Source organism: Hoplias malabaricus, chromosome 14 (assembly GCF_029633855.1).
Source record: "Hoplias malabaricus isolate fHopMal1 chromosome 14, fHopMal1.hap1, whole genome shotgun sequence".
In the NCBI taxonomy this organism is placed as follows: Eukaryota; Metazoa; Chordata; class Actinopteri; order Characiformes; family Erythrinidae; genus Hoplias; species Hoplias malabaricus.
Window position 1 is genome coordinate 8,692,392 of NC_089813.1, and position 27,759 is coordinate 8,720,150.

At 42.9% G+C, this 27,759-nt stretch overlaps 2 protein-coding genes across 2 annotated transcripts in view; both read right to left on the reverse strand.

Annotated features, from left to right (window-relative positions):
- adgra2 (adhesion G protein-coupled receptor A2) overlaps positions 1-10,906 on the reverse strand; it is a 101,095-nt gene extending 90,189 nt beyond the window's left edge. Inside the window, exon 1 of the mRNA XM_066644491.1 lies at positions 10,122-10,906. Within this exon, the coding sequence (XP_066500588.1) occupies positions 10,122-10,345 (224 nt within the window). The 5' untranslated portion in view covers positions 10,346-10,906. The remainder of the gene's footprint in view (positions 1-10,121) is intronic.
- Positions 10,907-17,132: 6,226 nt separating this feature from the next.
- The window catches only part of pdlim2 (PDZ and LIM domain 2 (mystique)), a 75,586-nt gene continuing 64,959 nt past the window's right edge, over positions 17,133-27,759 (reverse strand). The window contains exons 8-10 of the mRNA XM_066644443.1: positions 24,323-24,462; positions 22,568-22,679; positions 17,133-20,904 (exon numbers count right to left, since the gene is read on the reverse strand). Of these exons, the coding sequence (XP_066500540.1) occupies positions 20,712-20,904; positions 22,568-22,679; positions 24,323-24,462 (445 nt within the window). The 3' untranslated portion in view covers positions 17,133-20,711. The remainder of the gene's footprint in view (positions 20,905-22,567; positions 22,680-24,322; positions 24,463-27,759) is intronic.

A 27,759-nucleotide genomic window follows, 5' to 3' on the forward strand; every position in this document is an offset into this window, starting at 1 on the left:
TTACCATGAAATGATCAATAAGTGGGATCATATTTGAATTGTGAATTATAAAATATACACAAATAACAATGGAGGCATGAGTAATACATACACATACATTAAGCTAACCTAGCTGTGCTAGAAACTGTTGCTAGGAAGGGCTGCATTTGTGGGCGGAGCAAACATAGGTCTCCTAGAGGACAAAAAGTGAGCCAGCAATTTTGTGCTAGCACACACCCATTATTATCTGTTACATTTTTTGCATTCTCTCTCTGTTCTTCCCAACTTCCTCTACTACCAACGTCTTTCCTCCACGCCCACCTCTCCCTCTCTCTCTCTCTCTCTCTCTCTCCCCATCTCTACTCCCCATGTAGCCACACATAATTAGCTCTAAACACAGAGGCCCTCTCGTCCACATCTGGAAGGAGTTTGGGCATGGCAGTTTCCTACCAGCACGGCTAAATATTTAGATTCGGCCTCGCTGTGTATGGATGAACTCAGGAGGGGAGGGGGAGGGCCAACAGAGAGCAAGAACGAAGGAGAGAGTGTGTGTGTGAAAGACAGAAATGAGTTAGCTTTCTTGGCGCTACGTTGGCCTTACGTGTCATGGTAATGGCAAACGACTCGTGTATGCAGATTAGATGTTTACGTGAAGGGGATTTATGGGAAATTTGGGCCCTAATGGAAAACTCTAGTGTGGTGAAAGTTGACTCACAGCCAGGTAGCAAACACACGCTTACACACATCGATACACAGTCCAATGTGAGGCTTCATTTACTGTAGAAACAACAAATGACAGTCTGCCTCACACTATACTGAACCAATTAGGAGCTGTGCCTCTTGAGTACAGTCGTGATGTTTTTGATTTAGTAAAATGGAGACAAGCACAATTTGACAAGGAAGGAATAACTAGACTCATGATGTGTCTGAAACTGTGCCCCATTCACTGCATTGTGCATTATTTTTGGGCTCCGCCATTTTGAAGTAGTGTCCGACAACATGGTGGAAAATTTACAGTGCGCTCAAACAATCCTATAATGCACTGCAAAAAGTAATGCAGATAGCAGATATCCATAATCCACTTTGTTGTTTTGTAAAAACCCACATGAAGTACTTTTTAAAATCGTTAACTACCCTTCTGAATTCGGTTCCTTATTACAGTGCACTATACGGTGAGTAACGTATGGAATAGAGCCATTTCAGAAAAGTCATGCAATATTCTCAATGTTTTGCTACAGAGATTATACAAGCTGCATATAAGCAAGTAAATGCCTCTGTTAGTAGTGGGCAAACTACTACAATTACAACGCAATTACAGTCTGTAGCCCATCTGCTTCTGCAAGGTCAAAGTTTCTAATAAAGTGGTCACTCAGTGGCTATAAGTGGGGGAAAGTACTTTGTGTAATTTTTGCTTAGCTAATCTGTTCGGTGTTGTGTCATCTAATCCTTATCTGATGAGGAATGCCAGATGTTGGATTGGTGACCTGCAGCTGGTCAAAGAGATAACCCTCCACCCTAACCCACTGACCCTAAGCCCTACTGCCTGAATCCACCGGCCTTAAAAGATCTCACTCTTATAACAGCATTCATTTATCGGGTTTTCAGCTGGAAACACTTAACCTCAACCGCCCTTGATGGTAGAACATGGACTGGTTGTCTACTGACCGGCTCCATTTCATGTGTGAAGAGGAGGTTGAGGAATATCTTCTCAGATGTTAGCTCCAGTTCTCCAGTCCTAGCTCCAGTTCTGTTGTTGCTAGCCATTTTGCTACGCTACTGCTAATACACATTTACAGTGTTCCTGTTACTCCAAACGGAGGCTAATCTTTGTGTCCAGAGCTCTTTATGTTTGTACTAGCGCTACAAGGCTAATGTAGCTAGCATGTAATGTTAGTCTGTTAAAGGCAACATAGATGATTCTGAAAGATGGCTGTTCTCACAGGAAAACAAACTCACCCTGTTTGTGTTCAATAAGAAGCTGTGCATCTTCTATGTTGGACCACTATGTTTGAGTATGGAACTGACTGTTTTAATTCACTATTTGTATTACCACGGAAACGCATTTGTTACTAGTTTAACTTACTTTTAATTACTTAGCTTTGTAGCAGTTTCAGTATACGTTTACTTTCACGCAGTTAGAGGTCTCTCAAATTTAGCGTCGGTTCCACCTTAATGTAAAATGTAACTGCAAAAATAAGTCAATATTACTCAGAGAAACAGCAGAAACTTCATGTCACTTCATCGTTCAAACGTCTCCAGATAAAGGAACTAAATTAACTTTGCAAATTTTCATCACAACAGCATTAAAAAATGGTCAGATGTGGTGGACAACAACCTAAGATTTACATATAGCAAGGTAAACTTGGCTCATTCTTCTAGTTCTCATGCTGTACAACTATGAATATAATATGATCAGTAAGGTCTGTGTGACTGAAAATGATATGGGTTTCTGTAGAGCTGCTTTATCAAAATCAAACTGAGTGACACTGAACTACGTTTGGACAACATGCCTCTGGAGTTTAACAATGCCGTGTACTGTTGGGATGAGTGGGATCCAGAGGTTAAATGGTTTAATATATATATAACAATCTATAACAATTAACAAAATTCAGCCTTCAGTGTGTCTGCTAATACTGTCTTAAGCTACATTTTGTACTGTATTCCATTCCTATAACCATTCTTCTAAAAACGTTGATTTCCAATTGTGCTTCCATTGCTAAATTCTGTGTTATGACATTGCATTAAACATAAAGCCCCTGTCCAACTTCCACAGTACACTGACCTCATCCACTGCTGTGTTCAGAGTAACATTCCTCCACCCTGGCCAGCAAGACAGAGAGAGCAACAGGAAGGAGAGAGAGAGAGAGAGAGAGAGAGAGAGAGAGAGAGAGAGAGAGAGAGAGAGAGAAAGAGAGAGAGAGAGAGAATATGTGCTGTATCCCAAACAGCACCTGGGCTGGTGTCTAGAAAACGCCTGAGGAATGTCAGGAAAAGCAGAAACATCAACATCACTCCAAACATTCCACATCTGGAGCAGAATCTCAGAACGTCACAGAATCTGGGAGAAGGACAAAAGTGTGAAAACACTCGCCTCCAGGCGTAAAATCTTCACATGGGAGACAGCAGAATGTGATCTCTGTACATTATTAACACAATCCGTTGTCTTGAAAAGCTTTGACTCAAATGTTCTCAAAACAGTCACTGGGAAGATGAGCAACAACATACAGAACAATTTTATAGGGAACACAAGCAATTGTGTACGCTAAAGTTACCTGGGTTTGCTAATCTGCGAAAGCAGTCTTATTCTGAACATACAACAGTGGCTTTGAACCAATGCATTGTGGGAAACACTGAGCTGGCGAACTTGTTTTTATTATTAATTAGTCCAGGTTCAGAAAGTTAAAAAGCTTCCAAAACGAATTGATCAGGGATTATGAACAAAATCTCAGAGCGAGAATTTCACATTCTGAACCTGAAGTATCCACCTCGGTCTGTTGCAGTGAATTATGGGACTTTAAGCAATATATCAGAGGCACTAAAATAGTGCAGACAGGGCTCTGGTGGAAAAAACTAATGTTAACACTAAACAAGGCACCTGTTAAAGTCCCACGTTTTACTGAAAACAGCTAATCAACTGCTGAAGGTGCTGAAGCAGAGAAAAAAAGAATTCTCACTGTAGATCACTTTGGAAAAATGCTTAGTTAAACAAGCTGAAAAATGTTTTGTGTGCGTGACATTAAGCTAAATAACACAAACCACTGATGTGATATCTGTTAAATTTAACCACTGATTCCAAAAAATCATGAAAAATCATATTGGCGTTTAGCTTTGAGTTTATAGGTGTCCTCCTCAAGCAGATAAGGGCCTAGTCTTGAGTGGATACATTCCCTGGTGGTGTTAACAAGATGGCCGCCAACTAGACCCCCAGACAGCGAGTATATATAGGTCCACTGGCTTAAAAAGGTCTGTACCCCACTGACTGTAGGTCACTGCTGGTCAGAACTAGTTTTTAATCTCCTCACACTGATTTTAAATTAAAAGGTATATTATTCAGGAAAATAAACTAATACAAATATTACCTACAATAAGAGCTACAATAATGAGTATGCCTCGTATAAAATAACTATGCTGATAATGTTCGTCTTGTGCTGGATTAAAATTGTTTACTAATCTAATTCACAAAGTATAACAAGAGAAAATAATGAAGGAAAAATCTGTCAATTTAAATATGAATGGAAAAGTGCCATAATGTGACGTTGTCTAAAACTCTGTTTACCAACAGGTGGGCCGCCCTGAAAACGCCATTGGACGTCCAACTTCAGTGGACCAACCGTGATCCGCTGTCTTCTTTCAATCAGGGAATTTCCTATTTGACTAGACAGCTCTTCCCTACAGAATGAGAGACACTTATAGTGCGGTATTACATAGTGTACACACTACAGTCTGAAGACACTAACCAGTAAACAAGGAACGTCACTGGACGTTCAAAATAGGTCTAAAAGTAGTCTGTCCGTCAATGACATATTTTAAACGTCAATGGACGTCCAAAATTCATCTTAATAAGTTAATTGGTGACCAATCGATAACGTAAGTGGACGTCCAAAACGAGCTTTATACAAGTAATTTATTTCGGGACCAATTAATAACGTCAATGGACGTCCAAAATACGTCTAATAGTCGTCTTTTCAGTGTCTGTGTTTGGACGTCTTTTCAACTTTTATTTTCAACCTCAAGAGAACGTTGATTAGACGGCAGTCATTACGTTATTTCAACGTTGAATCAACGGCTAAATGTTTACTGGGTAGCTAAAGCACGACATCATTGTTTGTACAACGCTTTCCCTAACTGTTCCCTGAGCCTCACTGGGGGGGAGGGGCCAAAGCCTGGAAGTGTTTACCCCCGACCTACGGAAACCTTGTAAACGTGTCTCACCGTGCGTGGAAAACAAATAAATCGCGTTAAGAGGTGTGGCGGCCCGCGCTCGCTTGTCTTGTAGCACCTCCGTCGTCTGCTGCCACCCAGGCTCGCCTGCCTCCTTCCCTTTCTGCTTTAATCCGCTTCCTCTCACTCTCCCCGGCCCAATGTGTGGACCAGATGTGGATGCTTATTAAGCAGAACTACCGCGCTCTATAAATGGCCTCCTCCTCCTCCGGGGAACGAGCCTTGTCAGTCCCCACCTCCGTTCCTCCTCTTCCTCGCCGTCCCCAGTGTTTTTCTTTTACAACACTGAGCTGGGTGGGGGGAGCAAGGGCATCGTGGGGCGATGAGGGAATGGGGAACAAGGGTGTTCAAAACACTTGATAATTCAGGGTTTATGTTTAATGTATATATTCTAATTGTTACAGAAGCCTGCTTGAGTAGTTTCAGTGTATTTTTTAAAAGTCAAATAGTTTTGTTTACTTTTATTAAAAATATATTAACCCTAGTCTGATTAGTGCACCAACAGCTAATTGTTTAAATTTTTAATGTTATTATTATTCAAAGTAAAATTATATATTAATGAATATATTTATATATTTTATATTTTATTTATAAATAAAGTTATATAGTTAATTTTATTGTTAATAAATTAACTAAGGGGAAGGTTTATCAGAAACACTGAACATTAGAGTATAATAGAGTATAAAGGTTTGTAGCTACTGTAGTCCTTTAACCCTTTACCACACGTAACACTGCTTTGTTCCACAGTTACTTCTACAGTTGAATAGTTAGCTAACTACCCAGCAACTGTTATTTTCCCTCACAAAATCTGGACATTTCAGAAAAACACACATTAGAAGGTGGACTGGAAACTGAAGTGTCCATAGGTGTGAGTGAATGTGTGAGTGTGGGTCGCCCTGTGAAGGACAGGTGACCCCTCCAGGGTGTGTTCCTGCCTCCACCCGGAGGAAACCCACGCAGACACAGGGAGAACACACCACACTCCTCACAGACAGTCACCCGGAGGAAACTCACACAGACACAAAGAGAACACACCACACTCCTCACAGACAGTCACCCGGAGGAAACCCACGCAGACACAGAGAGAACACACCACACTCCTCACAGACAGTCACCCGGAGGAAACCCACGCAGACACAGGGAGAACACACCACACTCCTCACAGACAGTGACCTGGAGGAAACCCACACAGACACAGAGAGAACACACCACACTCCTCACAGAGAGACTTCAATCCACAACCCCAGGATCCAGGAGCTGTGTGACTGCGACACTAACCTGCTGCACCGCCGTGCCACCCCTGAAGCATAGTTACACTTACTTAATAAGGACTTTGAGTATTTTTCCAACTGATTCACTTTGTGGGTGTCCGGTGGAACTGTGGTCTCTCGGCATGAACTGAACCCGCAATGAAAGACCAAAGGGTTTTTGCTCAATGTTAAAACAACAAAAACAGCCCCCCCCCCCCCAAAAAAAGAGAAAACCTAAATGTCAAGCAAAGACGAGAATGCGGATCTGAACCAAACCAAATATTTTGAGTGTTGCACTGGCGTCCTTCATCTCTTACTGGAATTAAGAGCGTGGGTTATTTCTGCACTGGTGGATATGCTCAGAGAGCCTGGGTTCCGTTGGTAATCCACAAAGGTTCCTATTTATCCCCAACTGAAACTGAGTCTGGTCAAACTTCCTTCCTGAGCAGAGGGCACCGAAGATGGGACAAAATTGATGGACACACTGCAGCATTATTACATTTATTTCCATATTATATTATACAGATAGACAGAACGAGTACAGAATGGGAAAGACAGGGAGAAGGAGTAGAGAGACTGAAAAAAAGAGAGAGAGAGAGAGAGAGAGAGAGGCTGCAAAGAAAATGTGTTTCTGTTTATCCCCCTTCAGAATGGCCAAGTCAGCTGAAGACCGGAGAGAGGGCGGAGTGTGTGTGTGTGTGTGGAGGGGTGGGTTTCAAGGGGTGGGAGGGAGCAGGAGCAGACCAGGGGCACGTTTCCTTTCCCTTCAGACTGCAAGGCAGATGGAAAATGACAGGGCTGTGACAAAGGGGCTGCACTATATTCCTGCTGCACTACAGTCTCCAGCCTACAACTCTACAGCCTCCACACACGGCCCGGAGCACACTCCCTCCACACACTCCAAGACCCGGTCTACTGCTCCAGAACTGGGGGAAGCTGGGGCGGAGACTAGGGGCTCGTCGCCAAGGCCTAGATCAAGCCTAAGCCTAAGGAGTGTTCACGTATCTGCTGACCTAAAAACCAAAACCAAAACCACTGGCACTTTAGTTCAGACTAGACAAATTCCACTCAGGAATAACCTGAATACCAAAGGCCTCTTTGTGGGGCCCTTCTTCAGGTCTTCACTAACGTACAGATGATAATTGTGATGTAATTATGAAATACAAACGCTGATCAAAACCCTGCATATTGTTGCTGTCCAAAGAAAAACACATATCTCAATTTTCATTGTGTGAAACGTTCATGATGAATGGACCAATAGGAGAGCTCCATATTTACTTTGTTGTTGTTGTTTGTTTGTTTTGATAGAGCGATGTCCAGAATGGTACATGTTCTCCACATTTGTATATAATGTACGTTGAAGGAAGGAGACCCTGTCCGAAGTTATTTAGGACCATTTCTTCTGGGCCACATTTTAAAGGAACACTGCATAACATATTTTTCTTCAAATTACGGCTTCAAAAACCTGTATTAGGGAGAATAGAGCCCCCGTCTTTGCCAGTCTGGACTCAGCACTGTAGAAACTATGTAAATTTTGGAGGAGGTTACGTAATTTCACCGCCCTCCCCACTGATTTCAGTAAAATGCTGTAAAAAAAATGAATTCAACTAGAAAAAAAAATCTTACCTAGTGTTGCTTTAAAGGTGTTAATGAAACAAAGAAAGTGTTGATTTGTACAAACAAACATCAATTGCAATGTCCATCCATCCATTATCTGTAACTGCTTATCCAATTTAGGGTCGCGGGGCCTACCTGGAATCATCGGGCGCAAGGCGGGAATACACCCTGGAGGGGGCGCCAGTCCTTCACAGGGCAACACAGACACACACACACTCACGGACACTTTCGAGTCGCTAATCCACCTGCAACGTGTGTTTTTGGACTGTGGGAGGAAACCGGAGCACCCGGAGGAAACCCACGCGGACACGGGGAGAACACACCAACTCCTCACAGACAGTCACCCGGAGCTGGAATCGAACCCACAACCTCCAGGCCCCTGGAGCTGTGTGACTGCGACACTACATGCTGCGCCACCGTGCCGCCTCAATTGCAATGTATTACGTAGATAGTAGTGATTTACAACATGAGAGATATGACTGAATAGTGCTTCAGTACTGAAAAGTCTGAATAAAGCCGTTAATGTTGCAGAGTATTCCAAGACATAGACTTGGTCCCAGTAGAAACCCACTGTAAATCCCTAAGCCCCACACCTTTACATCACTTCAAAACGTGTGTATAGTAGCTTCATGGCATTAGCAATGCTCTACAGGTGCAGAGGGTGGGTATCCACTGCTCCAGGGGTGGGTGTGTCCATGGCCCCTTGTAATCGCACTAGACAAGCCAAGCTGCCAAACCAGACCAGGGCCTGAAGTGAAATATAAGCAATCGACATCGTAAAAGCCATCACGACACGTCCTGTTAAAAACACTACAGCCGTGTTATATCACTGCATGACACTTCAGGACCATAGGATGCACTTTCAGAAGCTTTGACCCGGTGCCTTTGACTCAAAGTTATCAGTAAATGTGCTGAACGCTACATGTCAAAGCCCATCCACATGTTCACGCCACAGAGGGTTTGGAAACTGGATGTCATGGTCCTGTGGGGATCCTGACCACTGAAGAACAGGGTGAAAGCGGGGAAGCAAGTATGCAGAGCAACAGGCCATTTGTTATTGGCTACTGCCCCCAACTCCTCTACAGTGCCCGTTTTTAAAATACAGTGAGTGTGCAAAATTCTTTCGGTTTCCTTTGATTTGTGCCGATCTGTAGCCCACAGTCTCGTCCATATCAACGCAAGCCGAAGAAAATCAATAGGATCATGATATTCAATAACATCCCTGGACATCTCTGGTGCGTCCATGCTCACTAGGTAACTGCCAAAGTGAGAAAACAACTGTTTATATCTCGAGAGTTGCTGATAGTGTCATTCTCCTCTCTTTAAATGACGCACACAAATCTCTAAATAACAGCACCCCCTGGAGGAGAATGGTCAACCTGCTGAATACGAGTTACAAAGCCAGAAAAGTAGTAGTATTTATATCACTATAAAGAATGAACGTTATCACTATAAAGAATGCAAATAAACAACTACTGTTTTGCATTTTTTTTTATGTTATGTTATGGTTTGATGTGAAATGCTACATATTCTAGTGAAAACTACTGAATCTGATGCACGTACCTTGTTAAAAGTTTTATATCTATCAGCATTATTTTACAGGGCAAATAATGAACGTGGCCACTCTGAATGACTGTACATCTGAACCACTGAATTATGCAGAAGATGTGAAAGCTCTTAGTGACTTTGAAGTTATCCTGTACATACACACTCTACACACACTCTGGTCTCTGTGGATTCAAGGGAAAATTACATAGATTTTCATTCATTTTGTGGAGAATTACCCTAATATTAACCATAACAATTTTACGCTGTCCTTAATCACAGTTAACAGACATCTGTCAAATGACCAAGTCCCCAGTATGATTTTGGTCCACACAACATGATATATTCTGGACCACACACAAACACACACACACACATAGGACAACCTCATTTGATCATCAAAGAATGGAACCCACTGCATATACAAGCTCAGGCAAAAGTGTGGCTACACCCTGGTCAAATGACATGCTGTGTTTTCCTAATTAGTGAAAATGAGCATGCGTCCTTCTGCACAATTTAACAAACAGTCAGTTAACTCGTTGTTTGCCGACCTGGGCCTAATGGGGGCACATTCAACAATTTGGCATATTCCATTTTTAAATGCGTAACTTTAACAGTGAAAATACGAACTGATGAAGTGATTTAACAGTAAAGGACAGGTGGATTGACCAGGGAGGTGTCAACTTTTGCACAAGACTGTACACACCCACACAGTTGACAGCGTGCTTAACTTTCCCCATCATCCCATCAGAAAGTAAATCTGTGTGTGTGTGTGTGTGAGAAACTCACAGACTCGCGGTCTTATCGGGCAGCGAATGCGCTTCGGGCGGCTCCGTGAGTTCTTTCCCGGCACAGTTCACTCTCGTGCGGCTCGCGGAGCCTTTGGTGCGTTCGTCCGGGCAGGTGCAGGTGCCGGGGTTCAGACCCGGGCACCCGGGGGCCAGCGACGCGAGTGCGAGCGCCACGGAAGGCAGCAGCGCGAGCGCGAGGAGCACGCGGGCCCGGGACGGCATCACAAAAGCTTTTAGCACGGCCAGCCGCTCATCACATCACCCCATGACATTAGCGCGAGGAGAACACTTCTGCGCTCGCCAGTATTGTTATGACGTCACAAAGCTATTGAACCCCCGGCCACTGTGATCAATAAGATCGCGCCGAGAACTCCGCTATTATGACGCAACAATGCTCTCGTCACAATCGCTGGTAAATGGAAACGTCCCTATTGTGATGTAACAATGCTACTGTTATAGCCAATGGAACCGATATAAACCACGGTGACGTGTCCAGAACTTTTCAGATGGTAATTCCTTCTGGACTTCGGGGCTTTCTACGGTCTTGTCCAAAAGCTTTCAGGCAGTTTGTTCTAGTTAGCCGCTTTTGGAGCCACGGGTTGGTCATTTGTCCAGAAACTTGTCTCTCCATCACTGTCCAGCTGGTGAAATGTCCACATCCACGACCACGAATTGTGTCCAGAAGGTCCGTTCATACAGAAGAACTTTTGAAAAGTACGTACGTTCCGTCCGTTTTTCAACCCGTCAACTCCGCCTTCGTGAATCCCCGCGGCCGCTAACTCCACTGCGACACCAACACTTTCCAAAGTCATGTATAGAGTTTTAAGTGTAAAAGATCCAGCGGTTCTGCCTTCCGCGAGCTGTAGCTTGTGCCGTGTCCACCGTTATTAAAGCTCTGAGACTCCGTGCCCTTCGTTCCCAGCAGCAGCAGCAGCGCTCCTCCTGCTGTCACTAGCCTTCACTCGGTGGCTCGAAGCGCGCGCGCCCCCACCCGCCGGGTCCTAGAGTTTTTGAGGGTCCGGGGTGGAGCGTGCGTGCTAAATCACCAAGTATTTAATTAACGCCTACAAGCGCTGAAGTGAGGTTGCCACGCACAGTCCAGATGAATTAAAACTTACAGTTTTCAGCTGAGGAATACATTAAGCCCCTATAAGCCCCTCTTTGTTCATGAGGATCACATAAAACAAGTAATTTCCAAGCAAGAAAAAAACCACCATATGCTTTAAAAGTGGCTCATCTATTAATCTAAATCTCTTTGCCTTTAGTACAACCAGACCAATAAAAGACCCTTGAGTTTATGGGATTGGTTCCTTTGGTTTGTGATGTAAGAAACCCTGGCTGTCTGAATTAGTCCATGCCGCTTGCATGCATGCATTTCAACTGAAAGAAACTTTGTATATATTTTTAAAGCCAAAACCATTTGTGTGGAATTGAGACATGTACTAAATGAAATGGGTTAAATGAAATACTAACACATTACAATGAAACAAACAGTAACAGGAATTGCCATTAGTTTAGTGTTTAATTAAAGGAACACTAGGTAGAAATTTTACCTTAAAGTTAAAGCTCCAAAATCATGGTGATGATTCACTGACCTGTAACAGGGAAAACAGAAACTCTGTTGTTGCTACTCCAGGCTCAGCATTGCAGAAACAGCTCTATGTAATGTTTGGAGGGGGGTAGGAAATCATACATGCTTGCTCAGCAAAGATGTGTTTCTGCTCTATGAGAGTCCACCTAATAGGATCAGACTGGAAAGTATTAATAATTTAGCGTGGTGCTTTGTTTATTTACAAGAGTGAGATAAAAATACCAAATCTTAACTAGTGTTCCTTTAAAGATGAACAAAGGTCGCTAACGACTCTTACTTTATGGCACCTATTTTGTTTGCCCGACTCAGAGCCACGGGGCACAACCTGGACAGGGCACCAGTCCAGCACAAGGCGTTACTCACTCACACCTGTGGACACATTTGCACATCCAATCCACCAACATGTGTTTTTGGACTGAGAGGAAACCTGAGCACCTGGAGGAAGCCCATGTAGACACTGAGAGAACACACCAAACTCCTCACGGACAGCAACCAGAGGTGGGATTGAACACAGGACACTGGTGCTGTGGGACGGTGATGTTACCTGCCCCACAGCTCCAACCGTTAAGACAGTGAGAAACATGCTATGCTGCCGATTGTAGAAGTTTTCACTGCACACATGAACAGTAACTCTATACTTTTGTGTTTATCTCATAAAAAATCTGCTCGCCCCCCTCTAACAGTAGGCCTATAGTATGATATGCACTAAACATAAGCATCTGGATAGCTCCGTCTTAGTGTTTATCCCACAGAAATCTCCTCACCCCTCCCCAGGAGTACAGTATAGCCTCTTAATCTCTAAGAATAACCCAACAGTCTGAGTAGTTCATAAGTGTTCTTAGAATTTCTCATAGGGCTCCATAAACACTACTTGCCATATAAGAATTTTGATATGCAAATGTTCACCAGCAAAATCTGCATGGATCATATTGCATGGATCATAATGGACCATTACTATTATATAGTATACCAGTGTCATTTTTTAATTTATATACAACCTGAGGCAAAAGTGCCACTCTCTATGCTCAGAAACATATATAAAACAGGATATACGTTTCAAATAAGCCTTTAATAAATTGTCAATCCAAAATACTGATATTCATAATTCCGCCTTCTCATTAAAATACATAAGCTGGCTTTACTAAAGACAAAAGAAAAGCCCTTCACTTCTCTCCTGTACAGTTTATATTCTCCTCTTCAAAATCCAGGCACTATGACCCAGCTGGTCATCCGCTGGTTGCTCTTAGAACTTCCTCGGATCCTCGCGTGCAACCGGACCATCCGGGACTGAATTAAGGCTTGGCTTCAGTATGTACTGTGTGCACGAAGGCTGGGAACCAGTGAGGGGAAATCTAATACACTTAGCAAACAGATAAGGAGGTACACTTGATATAGACAGTTTCCCTCATCTGCCCATTTCTCATGGTCTCCATGACTAGCGTGGAGAATCTAATTATGAATCAGCTGTTTAGAGAAATCTGTATACAATCTACACATACACAAAATCGTTTAAAAGCTTTCAATCAGTGACTTAAAATTATTAAGCTAATTTGCTAAAGATACATATATGAAATTGCTCTTATATTATTAAAAAACTATATTTTTTCCCACTCATTTGTATACTGTTAAATAAGGAAGGAAATGGACAGAGCAGTAGATGATTCCAGAAGACTAAAAAAAGTTATGTAATATTAAATATGAAGAAAAACTAAATTGATATTTTTCCTTCATGTGAAATGAAGTAGGCAAATAAATCAACAGGAACCATGCAATTAGTAATTGCTATAAAAAGTCCGCATTTAGGTTTTGAGTGTTTAAATATTCCCCAAAGATATGAAATACTGAAATAATTACTGCAGGTGTCCAGATTATAGGATCAGAGCTCATAGTACATAGTACAGTTTCCAAACTGTTGAACAGTAGTGTATAAAGATTGTATTTTGAACACACTATATTTGTTCACATACACACTGACCACATTTTTTTAAAAAAAGGACTAATGTTAGCATGCTATAATGGCTTAATAAATGTTATTAATACAATTACTACAATTGCATTTGTCAGGTCCACTTTGACTGCGTGAATGAATATATAAATAAATAAACAAATATATAAAATAGCTTGTTGGGTCTTTTTAGAGTCCCTTGTGTAAGAGTTAGCATGACTAGCCTCCGTCAGAGCTAGCATGTCACTGGCTTTGGGACAACACAGGAACAATTTGAAGTGTTTTTATTTCCCCCTCAAAGAAAAAAAAGGAAAGCACAACACGCCAACAAAATGGCTCCACAATTAAGCACTCAATCCGGCAATTACGCTGGTATTTCAACCTTTAGGCCCCAATTAAGCGAGACCACTTTGAGTGGACGGGCCTTTTGCAGCGGGTACGTGAAGCGATACGCTAGCTTTCACACAACAACTGAGGTAAACTGTCAAACAGAAAAACAGAGCGTGACGCTAGACTTTGAGGCTAAAAGAGGCACAGAAAGCTAACAAAGATTCCCTCTCAGACTAGAAAACAATGCTTTTCTGTTTTGGCTTCGACTAAAAATGACGGACAGAAACGTTAACTCGGCACAAACGAGTCAGTGAAGTGTTTATGAGTTGGCTCTGTCAAATCCTCAGCCCTCACTCGATTCAAAAAAAAAAAAATAACGGAATTTTTGTGCTAAGCTACCCATAAGGTCCACATTCTCAGGAGAGAGTCGAAGCCCAGAACTTTTATTTAAAAACCTGTAACTTCTGGGGGAAAACCGGGCGCCATTTGATACTTTAGAAAAGGGGGGGAGACGGAAAAAAGACTGAAACCACGTTCTGAAAATATATTACTTTAAACGAGAGAGAGAGAGAGAGAATGTGGATGAATAGCTTCGCCGCCGGAGCTGAGGGACAAAGGCCGGGTTTGTGCGCTGCTGTGGCGGTTTTTTTCGTGGCTGAAGCCGGTCCCGAGAGCGCGGAGCTCCGGAGGAAATCCAGCGGACATCGCTGAAGGAAGAGGCGGCGAGGGGCAGCTTCTCAAGCGAGGACAGAGGGGGCTTTATGCCGCGCGTGTTAAATCAAAGACCCCCAGAAACCTTCCTCTCCTCATCTGGCGAGCAGTTTCCTTTTAAAAATGTCACGTCCCGAGCTGCACATTACATCAAATTGTACTTAATGGCATCCAGACAAACTTTTATGTCGTTCCAACATTCTCTCTCTCTCTCTCTCGTATCGCTGTGCAAGCAATCTCTCCCTAGAGTTTCACATCTGGAGCCCATTCCAGGTGGAACTCGGAGGAAAGAGAGAGAGAGAGAGTATGGCGAGTTTAGGACAGAATTACACTGGACAGATGCTAGGCGAGGAGGACAGAAGGTTAAACTGGTCCAAGTTTATTTAGCTAATTAAAATACATGACTACGAGACATATCCTACGATCTTCCCTCTTGGAAACATGACCACTATGGGTCACATACATAGGTCTGGACACACATTTCCTCTAAATGTAATGGCCCATTTGTTTCAAATTTTATGCTGGAATTGTTTATATAGTGTACATTAATGGCAGTCATTCCATTAAAATGACCTGCATGTTTCTACACTTATTTTGTACTCTGTAGTTCTACCGTTTCAGACTATCATCCCCTGCATACTTTGATTAGCTCATCTGATGATGCACAATTGGTGTTGGTCACCCTCTAGTCCTTCATCAGTGGCCCTGTTGGTTCTGTGTTTTGGTGGAGTATTCTCAGGAGTCCAGTAGCACTGCTGTGTCTGATCCAATTATACCAGCACAACACACACCCCAGTAAACAAGGAACGTCCCTGGACGTTCAAAATAGGTCTAAAAGTAGTCTGTCCGTCAAGGACATATTTTAAACGTCAATGGACGTCCAAAATCCATCTTAATAATTTAGTTAAGTGGTGACCAATCGATAACGTCAGTGGACGTCCAAAATGAGTTTTATACAAGTAATTTATTTCGGGACCAATTAATAACGTCAATGGACGTCCAAAATACGTCTAATAGTCGTCTTTTCAATGTCTGTGTTTGGACGTCTTTTCAACTTTCATTTTCAACCTTAACAGAACGTTGATTAGACGGCAGTCATTACGTTATTTCAAACGTTGAATCAACGGCTAAATTTTTACTGGGACTAACACACCTCCAACACATCAGTGTCATTGCAGAACTGAGAATGATCTACCACTCAAGTCATACTTACTGTGTGCTGGTCTTGAGCATTGCAGAACACAGTTAACAACATACACGAGCAGTAGGTGGACTATAGTCTGTAATTGCTGAACTAAAACGTTAGCCTGTATGGTAAGTGGGGCTGATAAAATGGACAATTTGTGGAGAAACAGAAACCTCAATGCCTCATTAATGGCAATATTACAGAGGCGTTATACAAATGTAGAGTATTATGTAGAGTCCAAATACCAGGATTAAAGAAGTCTCCAGAGCTTTTTAAACCAGTTGGTGTCTGTGAATCAGGTAATGAATAATCAGTGTCTTTTAAGGTTGTTTCATTAAGGTACATCCACATCAAAAGGTCCTACACTGAGTATTGTGCAAATTTTAGAGACCACCCTCAAGGGCCACTGAGTACACCATTGTAACATCTGTCATTTTTGAGACACACTGGGGGTTTAGAAAAAAAAACAAAAAAAAAACTCCACTCTCACTTCTGACCAGAACAAATCCATGGGTGTCACTCTCCATCCTTCCACAATGAGCTCAATGTGTCTGAAAAGATACTGCAGCTGTAATTAAGTCCCTACTGAGAAAAGGAAACTGACCAAGAGGATTTGCAGGTCAAATAAAGAAGCTGGCCGTGATTTCCCACCAACAGCTCCAGGGCAAGATTAGCCTTCAACGTCACAGAATGTGCTAGGGATCGCTTGGCCTCCAAGAAGCAAAAATGAAAATAACATGTACAACAGAACATTGAAGTCTGTCTCCAAAATTTGGAGCCATTGTTGTGGAGGTGTGGATGGAACCCCAGGATCTAGGAGGAACCTAGGAGTCGTAGATAAAGCAGGGAATATCAAAAACATTACCTGATATCAATCATTTTTGGTCATCGTTCTCTGAAACAATCTGAGAAATTCTGTGCGCTACATCAATGAAATTAGTGTCACACATCTCCAGAAGCCTGGGATCGTGGGTTCAATTCCCACCTTGAGCCTGTGAATAGTTCAGTGTTTTCTCCCTGTGTCTGTGTGGGTATCCTCCTGGTGCTCGTTTTCTCCAAAAAGTCCAGAAACACAGTAGTGAATCGGTTCCGTCCAATTGTTTACTGACTGTGTGATGCCCTTGTGAAGTGATTCTCGATGGGCTCTGAACCCATCATGGCTCTGACCAGTGTGAAGTTGAGGAAGATGAATCAGTGAATGTTGATTGTTGTGGAAAGAAAAATAAACAAATAAAATGTCTGCTACAGATTGATTTTTTTAATGTGGAAATATACATATCACAGTCGTTACTGAAGACAAAAATTGGACGGTAATGTAATTAAGCTTAATTCACTATGAAATTGACTTTGTAATTACAGCATCTGATTTTAAGTGTAAAGAGAAAGCACTAACTCAACCCTGCTCATGACCGATAGCTCCTTAAGTGTTCTCAGATGTATAACACTGATATAAGACATTTGTCTTAAAACTCCAATCTAATCCAAGGCTGATAAATCCTTGTGGGTTTGGAGTGATGGCTTGTATGGAGTGACATCATCTCCCATTAGCCGCCTCAGAGTGCTGAGGTCACTGTCTCCAGCTCTGGGAGAGAATATTAGTTGGAGGGAGAAAAAAAAAAGCCATGAAATTTGTGAAAGGCATGAAAAAACAAACAGACAGCCAACAAATACATAAAGAGCTCTTTGTGAGTGGGTCTGAAAGCAGCGCTGGCGACTGATAAAAGCCTATCTGCTTGATCTGAACTCTTGAGATGTAGCTGGAGATCTTGTGGGCTTCCTTACCGATGCTTGAAAGCCCACTGCCACCTGGTGGTCTGCGGTTTTCGTATCCGAACATTGCAACAATGTGAAAATGAGTGGTTTAACAGTTCCAAATATGATAGTGTCTTATGGTGCCACCTCTTTCCTGTGGGATTTGACTCCCTTGTTCTCTACAGACGTTCAAATCTTTACTTGTTTTGAACTGAATCAATCAATTTGTTTTTAATGTATGCTAACAATATTTTATAATAAATGTCTGACTAACATTTCTATTGACAATGCCTTTTTAAATGATGTAAAGGCTAGTGACAACGTCTCTGAGGCAAAGCACCAAAATGCTAGTATTATTAGCACACCCTTGTGGACAACCTTAACCCTGCTAAATACGAATGAGTGAGGTATATGGCTGGTTGCTGTGTTAAAATGTTAGTGAACATATGAGTGGGTTACAAGCCAGATCCAGAAGGTTTTCATGAAAGTAGTTTGAACCGTGACGCTGATGCAATGCTAACTGCAGTAGGCGGAGCTTCCATTACTTGATAGCCACATTAGTCACACAACTCCACTCCAGTCAACTGAACTCTGACAGAAGGGGACAGCTGAACCTGTCTGATATTTTGCTGAACTATTGCTCCAAGTGTGGAATTCTTGAGGGCAGAGTAAGCAGTCCCATTGGAGCACGTTACCCAACATAAGGGAGTAGCAAACGTCTGATTACACACCCATTTCCCCACTCACTGGAGCGTAGTTCCTGTCTTTAGCTGGAGTCAGACTGCTTCTGCTCCACTGGGTCTTCTGGGAATAAGAGAAGATTGATTGCTGTGATGTCGGTGAGCACATATGGACTTGGACACATGGCCAAAGGGGCAAAAAAAAAAAAAAGGCAAACCTTAACCAGAGTGGAACACACTAAAGTGGAGTAGAAGGAAGGGGCGGGTCATTCGTCTCTGACTGAACAAGGTAAACCGTTGTGGCTGCGCAGGGAGAGCGCTCTGGATAATTTAGTGAACTTCTGTATGAACCTCAGCACAGAGTTTGAATCATCTGTAACAAAGCTGCTGCAGTCCAACCCAAGTCAGATCTGCGTCATGTTTTGAGACGTCCGACACGCAGATAAAGGGAGGCACAATTTCACAAGGTTATCTGCTGCGATGCTAAGGTCAAGGGTTTCTGTTGGAGACCTTCACGCCCAACACTTCATCGTAAATAAAAGTTATTAATGCGCAGTAGGATGGCTTTAAACTGAATGTTGGGATATTTCTGAGAGGATTTGATGGCGTTTATCCACTATTTAAAATCCCCCAGCTGAAACATAACACGTGCTTTCAAATACCTTACTGTTTTGAAGGGCGGGGTCTACAGTGTATAATGATAAGAATGATTAATGATTAATAAATTAATGTCAGATAATCTGTCCTTTATTGCAACATTGACGAGTGTTGAAATAAGCAGAGGGCCTCACATTCTTTACAGGGACATTGTGGCCCTCTAGTGGTCAAGTGAGGAGAAGCACTGATATTTTCTATGTATTTTCTCCATGGTTAGTTGCAGAGGGCCAGTAAAACCCAATATGGACTTTGCAGCACACATGAAGAATGCATTTGGAGCCATTAAAACCCTGCACTGGGAACACAGGCTATTACTGCTCCATAAATGATACACATTCAGAACAGATAGGCAGTATATAACATTCAAGATGGGTTCATTTTCGTTTCCTGAAACGCTCTACATCACACTCGCGCTCACGGTGGGTCCAGAGCCTACCCTGAACCAATGGGAACCCCCTGCACAGAGCGGCAGTCCATCACAGGGCGTACGGAATAAATGCATCCAACTAAACATTCATCAGCAAATTTTATATTTTGAGGCGAAAAAACGTGAAGAAAGCACAGCTAACGTTACACACAAAATAACATTCAAGATTCATCAGAATAAATTTGCCACCAGTGGAGCTCTGTGTCTATGAAAATATTCCCTCAAGTGAAGGACTATGTTACAAAGAAACCATGGCTAGGTGTGTCATTATTTCTCTGTGTTCTATGACAGAGTGCCACAGATTTAGCATCAAGTCCTCGTCACCAGCAGAAAAACAGACAACACACTTAAACACAACCCTGTCCACTCCTGCAAGAAAGAGCACTCCACCATCCTACGCTTTAAAGAGAGAGAGAGGAAAACAAACATTATTTACACAAACATATTATTGCTATAATATATATTTTTTCCCTTGTTTAATAAAACATAAAAGAAAAGATGACGAAATATTCATCTACATCAGGGCTGCCCAAAAACACATCACACTCCGGGATGAATGGGAATTACAGACCAGGAGATCCGAGGGTTACGAGTGCGTCAGGTCGTGTTCGGACAGCCCTGAACTAAATGGATGTGCTTATACAAGAGTGTGTTTTTGCATTCATATAGTAATAATATTAATAATAATAAATCATAGCAAAAATAGTTTCAATAGCAATGCATTTTATAAAGGCATCAACAGTCAGATCTAAGCTATCCCTTTAGGAATCATTCAAAACACACCCTCCTACCTGTATTTGACCCCACACACACACACACACACACACACAGAGACCAGTCCTGTGTTCACTACTGCTCGTGACACAACTCTGTTCAGCATCACTCTGTGAAGCAGGTCGGGGGCTGGCCTTAAGGCAGAGACACTATACATTTCAGTCAAAAACAAAACATTTCATTGTGAAGATCTGTGTAAACAAAGCCTAATACGATGTGAAGAACTGGCAGCAAGGCAGAGATTAAAGAGTAGATCCTGTTGACGCTTATGGAATATTACATCATCTTATTTTTCGCACATGGCCTATACCCCACTCTCCCAGCCCCCCCCCCCCCCCCCCCCCCTTCGTCCCGTCCAGAGTCCAGACGTGGCGAAATACGGCACGGATCCAGAAACGGACGCGCTCGTAACAGTCACACACTGGGAGCCGATGCGAGGAAGGAGGGGGTTGTTTGTTTTCGGTCGCTTCCTCCTGTGGATGGTGGAGAGAGAGGGAGGGCTGGGGGATGTGGAGGGTGTAGGATCGTGTTTGTTTCAATGGTTAGGGGAGATGGGATTGCGGTAGCCAGCTCCTGGCCCTTGATAGCGCTCGCGGGCGTGTTTCTCGCAGAACAACTCGTCTCCCACCCAGAAGTGACCACGCATCTTCAGGTTGAGGCCGCAGTCTGTGCACGTGTAGCATTCCGGGTGACGGAAGCGATCGTCGATGATTTTCACGGCCTGGGTGCTGTGACACGGAGGAAAAAAATGATAAATAAATAAAATAAGAAACAGAGTAAAAGCCATATTCAATCATTGTTTATTCGGAGACGTCTGAAGATTGGAGAGTTGTCTCCAAAGAAAAGCACTTCAAACAGAATGGGGTTCTGTGCACCAAGTGCTAGCGAAGAGGTATAAAGCCCCTCATTCTGAGTTAGAGTGCATAGGAATAGATTTGGTTTATGTCTCTATTTAAAAAGTACATGTTACACATTAGGGCGGCATGGTGGCGCAGCAGGTTAGTGTTGCAGTCACACAGCTCCAGGGACCTGGAGGTTGTGGGTTCGATTCCCGCTCCGGGTGACTGTCTGTGAGGAGTTGGTGTGTTCTCCCCATGTCCGCGTGGGTGGGGATTGGCGACTCGAAAGTGTCCGTAGGTGTGAGTGTGTGAGTGAATGTGTGTGTGTGTGTTGCCCTCTGAAGGACTGGCGCCCCCTCCAGGGTGTATTCCCGCCTTGCGCCCAATGATTCCAGGTAGGCTCTGGACCCCCGCGACCCTAAATTGGATAAGCGGTTACAGATAATGGATGGATGGGTTACAGATAATGGATGGATGGATATTACACATTAAAGCAACACTAGGTTGGGTAGGAAAACACACCCCTCCACCCCTTGATTTTAGGACAGTGCTGTAAAAGTAATTAACACTCTTCAGCTGTAGAGGGAGCCCAGGAGCAAAAACACCAAAACATAACGCAAGTGCTGCATTAAGAGAACATTCATTCATTCATTATCAGTAGCCCTTATCCAGTTCAGGGTCACGGTGGGTCCAGAGCCTACCTGGAATCATTGGGCGCAAGGCAGGAATACACCCTGGAGGGGGCGCCAGTCCTTCACAGGGCGACACACTCACACCTACGGACAATTTTGAGTCGCCAATCCACCTACCAATGTGTGTTTTTGGACTGTGGGAGGAAACCCACACAGACACGGGGAGAACACACCAACTCCTCACAGACAGTCACCCGGAGTGGGAATCGAACCCACAACCTCCAGGCCCCTGGAGCTGTGTGACTGCGACACTAACCTGCTGCACCACCGTGCCGCCCATTAAGAGAACATGAGTTCATTTACGTGAAGGAAAAACGTTAATAATAACAATACTAATAATAATTATTATTATTACACAAGGACATCAAATACTCACTGAAACACACACAAACAGACATCAATCCACTCCTAGTATTTACTGCACAAACACATCACCACCCACAGGTGGATGTCTCCAAAAGGTAAACACTAGAGACACACACCCTCATGTACAAAACATACGTTGGCCTAACTGCCTCGGGCCGTGCTGCAGAGGGAGGGAGTTTAACGAGTTAATCATATACTGAGACAAACCCAATTCTCACACTCACGAGAAAGACGGTGAGTGATTGTTGAGAACCACACCTCCCTCGGGGTTAACCATCTCTGACAGCTCCACTACCTGCTTATTAACCCTTATGCAATTACACTTCACTAAACACGACGGCAAGCCGGGACAGGACCAATGACCGAGCGCCTGGGGGTTACCCTGCTTTTTATAGGCGTTCTCTTAAGCACATTAAAGCGATTAGTAAACGTGTGTACATTCTTATATTCACTGTATGAATGTAGAAAAAGCCATCGACAGAGAGTTGTCTTACACAATGTTGGTGCCACATTTTTCACAGCTGTGGAACTTCTGGACCCCGGCGACTGCAGACACGGGCTTGGGTGGGCTTGGGGACAGTTTCCCTGGAAATTTGAGGGCGGCCTCTGGTATAAATGTAGAAAACAAAAGGTTATGTGCATTATTACTCATCTCTTGTCAAGGAACAACTGAAAGAAATTCTAAACACATATCAATACACTAAATATCCCTCATTCTGAACGAGGGGTGTGTTCTTCATTCAGCTGCTCAAAGACACTTATGGCAGGAAGGTTTTGCCAGCAGCGCATTCACACATCATAAAACTGTTAGCACTGCCTTGCCTTGTCCTGGACTCACAATGCTGAACAACTAGCAGTGTGTTGACAGCAGACACATGTTCGTAGACACTCCTATGAACTTAAGGTCAAGGTCCAATGGACGTAGAAATGTAGGATGCTTTTGGACGGTGGGTCACTAAGTCTCAGAGCCTCTACCGATGAACAGACAATGTAGATTATAAAAGCTAGACACTAATAAAACAGCACCCATTAATACGTCTGGTAACTCGTTTCCTCAGTTCATTCCTATCGGATCTGAGGTGCTGTTTGGGTATTCAGCAGGGATTTATGAAGACATAAGTGTGAAAAGAACACTGTCTGTTTGTTGTTGTATATGTTCAGGACACAAAACACCAGTTTGTATGAGTTAAAGGCTAAGCACCACTTAATGGACCTCCATGAATATTTCACATTATTGTAGTTACTGACAGATATAAGTATGAATTAAAATGAAAATAGCAGCTTAATTTGCTTTAAAACTGACAACTTTATTAAATTGACGGAAAAACCCGAGCTCGCTACGGAAATTCTTGAACGCAACCGTGACGTCACTGGTGGACAACAGCTGAACAACGCCGCGGTAAAACACCGTTATAACTGACTGTTCTGACAGTATCTAGCTAAATAACCAACATTATTCATGACAATAGCCTAGCAATAAGCTAAACTCAAATGTAGAGGTACCGTTATTCTTGTAAATGTGATCGAAGTCGAACTCGAATTCATCCGACACTATAAACCTCCGTAATGCAGCTACGTAGCCGAGTATAATCTGAGCACCGAGTTTAGCGAGTCAAGCTAACGTTAACTAACACCAACTAAAACAGGCGAAGTGAGTGTCCTTACCCTGTTTACCTCCATGTTACAGAGGCTCTTGAACACCTTTCGTTGGTGTCCTTACATGCCCATATTGTTGGAAAAGCGCCAGTGAAATGAGCTACAGATAACGGAGTGAGCGGATGGTCCTTTCCAAAGTGCCCGTTTAAAGTTGACAAATTTAGTCCATTTTCTGGATATTTTGGGATCTTTGGGCCATTTGTGCACAGATGTCCCACTGTACATTGAATGATTGCAGCCAAAAACAACACACCTTTTCATCATTTTGCATTAAATTAAGTGCAGCTTCTAGAGTTGTTGTCCACCATCTACGTCACAGGCAAGACGCCTATTAGAGTTTCCCAACACCGTTTGGGGGGGGGGGGGGACCAACGGTCTTTTAAACCTTATTCCTTCAATTAGTAAGAAATAACATGTTTTGACAATCAATAAACACAAGTTAGGAACTCAAATTCCACTGTATTTATTTGTTTGACACGTTCATAGAGCTGGTGCTTAGCTTTTAAAACCATAAGCTTTGAAAAAACTGATGAAAGGCCCTTAAAAGCAACCCCTGTGGACCATGTTCCTAAACGTGTGTGTGTTTTACCCACCTTTCTCGTCAGCCTCCAGCACCTCCTGCAGCATTTTGAAGGTATTTGACTGCCGTGGGGCTGAACGAGACTCCTTATTCTCCTGAATCATCTTGTACACCTCAGAGTCCCGGTCAAACCGCTGCATTGCTAAGTCCGAGCTGATACACACACAGAGAAACAGAAGAGAGAGCGTAAGACCCAGTGTTCAAAATCCAAATCAATCATTAACGGTTTGTGAAACTGACAGGGCAGTGTCTGGAAGAGTCTGCAGTTACACTTTGTTTGGAAGCAGCAACACACCAAACAGTTATGAGTGATCTTAACATGTCAGTTTATGTCATTTTTATTAAAAGACAATAGAAGCTAACTTCAGTAAGTAAGTAAATAAGTGGACGAACTCACTCTTGCTAAATTTAACAGCAATATAACTCTAGCCTGTGTGATTACATTGGCCTTACTTACATAAGCCAAAAGGAAATGAGTGCTCTGGGAGAAAAGGACCTGAAACTGTGACCATGTAACCCTTTCAAATCAACTCTAGCTCAAATAGCAAAAGTAAGCGGGCTCCCCATTATTTCTTTGCTGCATCTAGACCTCCACCGATCATGATGTAACAACGGAGTAACATATAAACTGTTATGAAAAATAACCATAGGATAATCTTGAGCCATTGCTCAGAAAGACATCATGGAAAGAGAAGTACGTCTTCAGCAATAAGGGGCTCTGGGGTTAGGCTCCAATAATGAGATGGTGATATGAAGCCTGTGTGTGTCACCTGAGGCTTTTTAACTCGGGGGGGAGGGGCCTCATGACTTCTGAGAATGAGAATCCCAAATGCCTGTTATTTGTTTGTTTGTTTAATTTCATTCCATATTTAGGGAAGTTATCCAGCCCCTGGTTGCTTTGCTGCCCCTATTCAAATTCAAATTTGTGATCTTCCTTTTTTTTTTTTTTTAATGTGACCATAGTTATTCTGTACATTTTAATAAATATAGGATTTCCTATATTTAGTATAGAATGTGTGTTCTCTCTGTGTGTGGGTGGGTTTCCTCCGGGTGACTGTCTGCAAGGAGTGTGGTGTGTTCTCTCTTTATCTGCGTGGGTTTCCTCCGGGTGACTGTCTGCAAGGAGTGTGGTGTGTTGTCCCTGTGTCTGCGTGGGTTTCCTCCGGGTGACTGTCTGTGAGGAGTGTGGTGTGTTCTCCCTGTGTCTGCGTGGGTTTCCTCCGGGTGACTGTCTGCAAGGAGTGTGGTGTGTTCTCCCTGTGTCTGCGTGGGTTTCCTCCGGGTGACTGTCTGTGAGGAGTATGGTGTGTTTTCTCTGTGTCCGCGTGGGTTTCCTCCGGGTGCTCCGGTTTCCTCCCACAGTCCAAAAACACACGTTGGTAGGTGGATTGGCAACTCAAAACTGTCCATAGGTGAGTGTGTGTGTGTGTGTGTTGCCCTGTGATGGACTGGCGCCCCCTCCAGGGTGTATTCCTGCCGTGCGCCCAATGAATCCAGGACTCGACCCACCGCGGCCCTGAACTGGATAAGGGTTACAGACAATGAATGAATGAAAATATAGAATGTAACATTCTAGAAAAAAAGTTAAGCCTAAAATACAGCAACTGCAAATACTTTTAAGCTTAGCATAATTAGCACTAAATAAATAAACATTAGTCTGTATGCAAATTATGGAAATTATTTGCAGAGTTAAGCCTAGCAAAAGCTGAGGACCCAGTTATAACAATCAAATCACACTATTATATCCTCACTGCCCAAAGAAAAGCATAATAAACGAAACAGTAACTGCACCCGAAAAGGAAAAGCCTTCTTAACTTTCACAGTAAGATTTTGGAGCATTTTTATTTGACCATTCCTCATGACATTTTCACACAATGTGACGGGCCACTGTTGTGTTCAACTAAAACAATCGACCAACATGGAGAAACGTGTTTATTCTTTGGAGAGCGATGATGTATATATTGAAAATGTAACATATGAACTTTAATCCACGTTTCTCCACTTGTTTTGATGAGCACCGAGTGAGGAATCATCATCAAAACATGTCCCAATCTTGTTACAGTCTACAGGCTCCTACGGCTGCTTCTGAATACTGCAGTGGTGTAAGACTAGTTTGTAGGTTTCCACTACTGTCTGTAACACAGAGAGAAAAATACAGTGTATTACCTTTACGTACACACTGTTTAAAGGAACAATCCATCATCTTCCAAGCAGGAGGTATAATACACTCCACCCGTTCATGAGAGGGAAAGCATTCCTTGCTAATTTTGTCACTGCTAAGATAAGGATAAACTAACCTAACTTTGGGGCCTTTGATGATGTAATGGAGTCATTAAATAAGAAAAATATTCACTGCTCCCACCAAAGGGAAAGGAAAAAGGCTCTGCAATCAGTGCTTGGCCCCTTTCCCTTGAAAGTGCTCACTTAAAAAGTCTTTGACCCTATTCTTTGTAACAAGAGAACTTTCCAAACTGGAACCATAAAAGCTGATGTCAGTTTGATGCTGAGCAGAATATAACAGAGTGCCTTACACATGAAAACATTGCATCAATTTAGTTCCTATTTAATTACAGATTAAGCAAAATTGATATATTAATCCTACATTTACCACCATTAAGTAATCCATAATTGATTCATAGTTACTGGCTCTTGAACAACTGAATGGATTCAATGCTGCCTTCAACCTCAACCAAGGCTCGAGTATGATCAGAATGTATTGTTTTTTTTACTTGGAGAAAGTCAAGGGTGAGCAAATAGAAAATGAGCACCTGGTGATTTTTTTTAAACAAATTCCTCACCAAGTTGGCGAATACAGAATGAGCTGGCACCTGTTGTGGATGTTTCAGACGGCCTTCATCCACTCATCACCTGCAACGTGTCAGTTCTGAGTGCCCTTGCGTAAAGGGGAAGCGCTCACAGCCAGATCCAAACTAACTGATCTAGCTTTTTAGAGCAGGGAAGTTTATTAAGGAAGTAATTATAATAATTGCATGCCCCTTGATAAGCATTTCTCATGGATTAAGGCAGGGAACAGGACTTGTGGCACATAGGGATCTTTAGTAAAGGAAATGGATCTATGTAGAACCCTGAACGCTTGAAGAAACTTTTGCATGTTCAAAGGGTTCTTTGCATCATGAAAGGGTTCTTCAGATTGATGAAGAATGTACTATAAAGGGTTCTGTAAATAGCACCAACTGGGTATATACACTAACAATGGTTACTAAGGAATATCTATCTTAATTCATTCATTCATTCATTCATTCATTATCTGTAACCCTTATCCAGTTCAGGGTCGCGGTGGGTCCAGAGCCTACCTGGAATCATTGGGCGTAAGGCGGGAATACACCCTGGAGGGGGCGCCAGTCCTTCACAGGGCAACACACACATTCACACCTACGGACACTTTTGAGTCGCCAATCTACCTACCAACGTGTGTTTTTGGACTGTGGG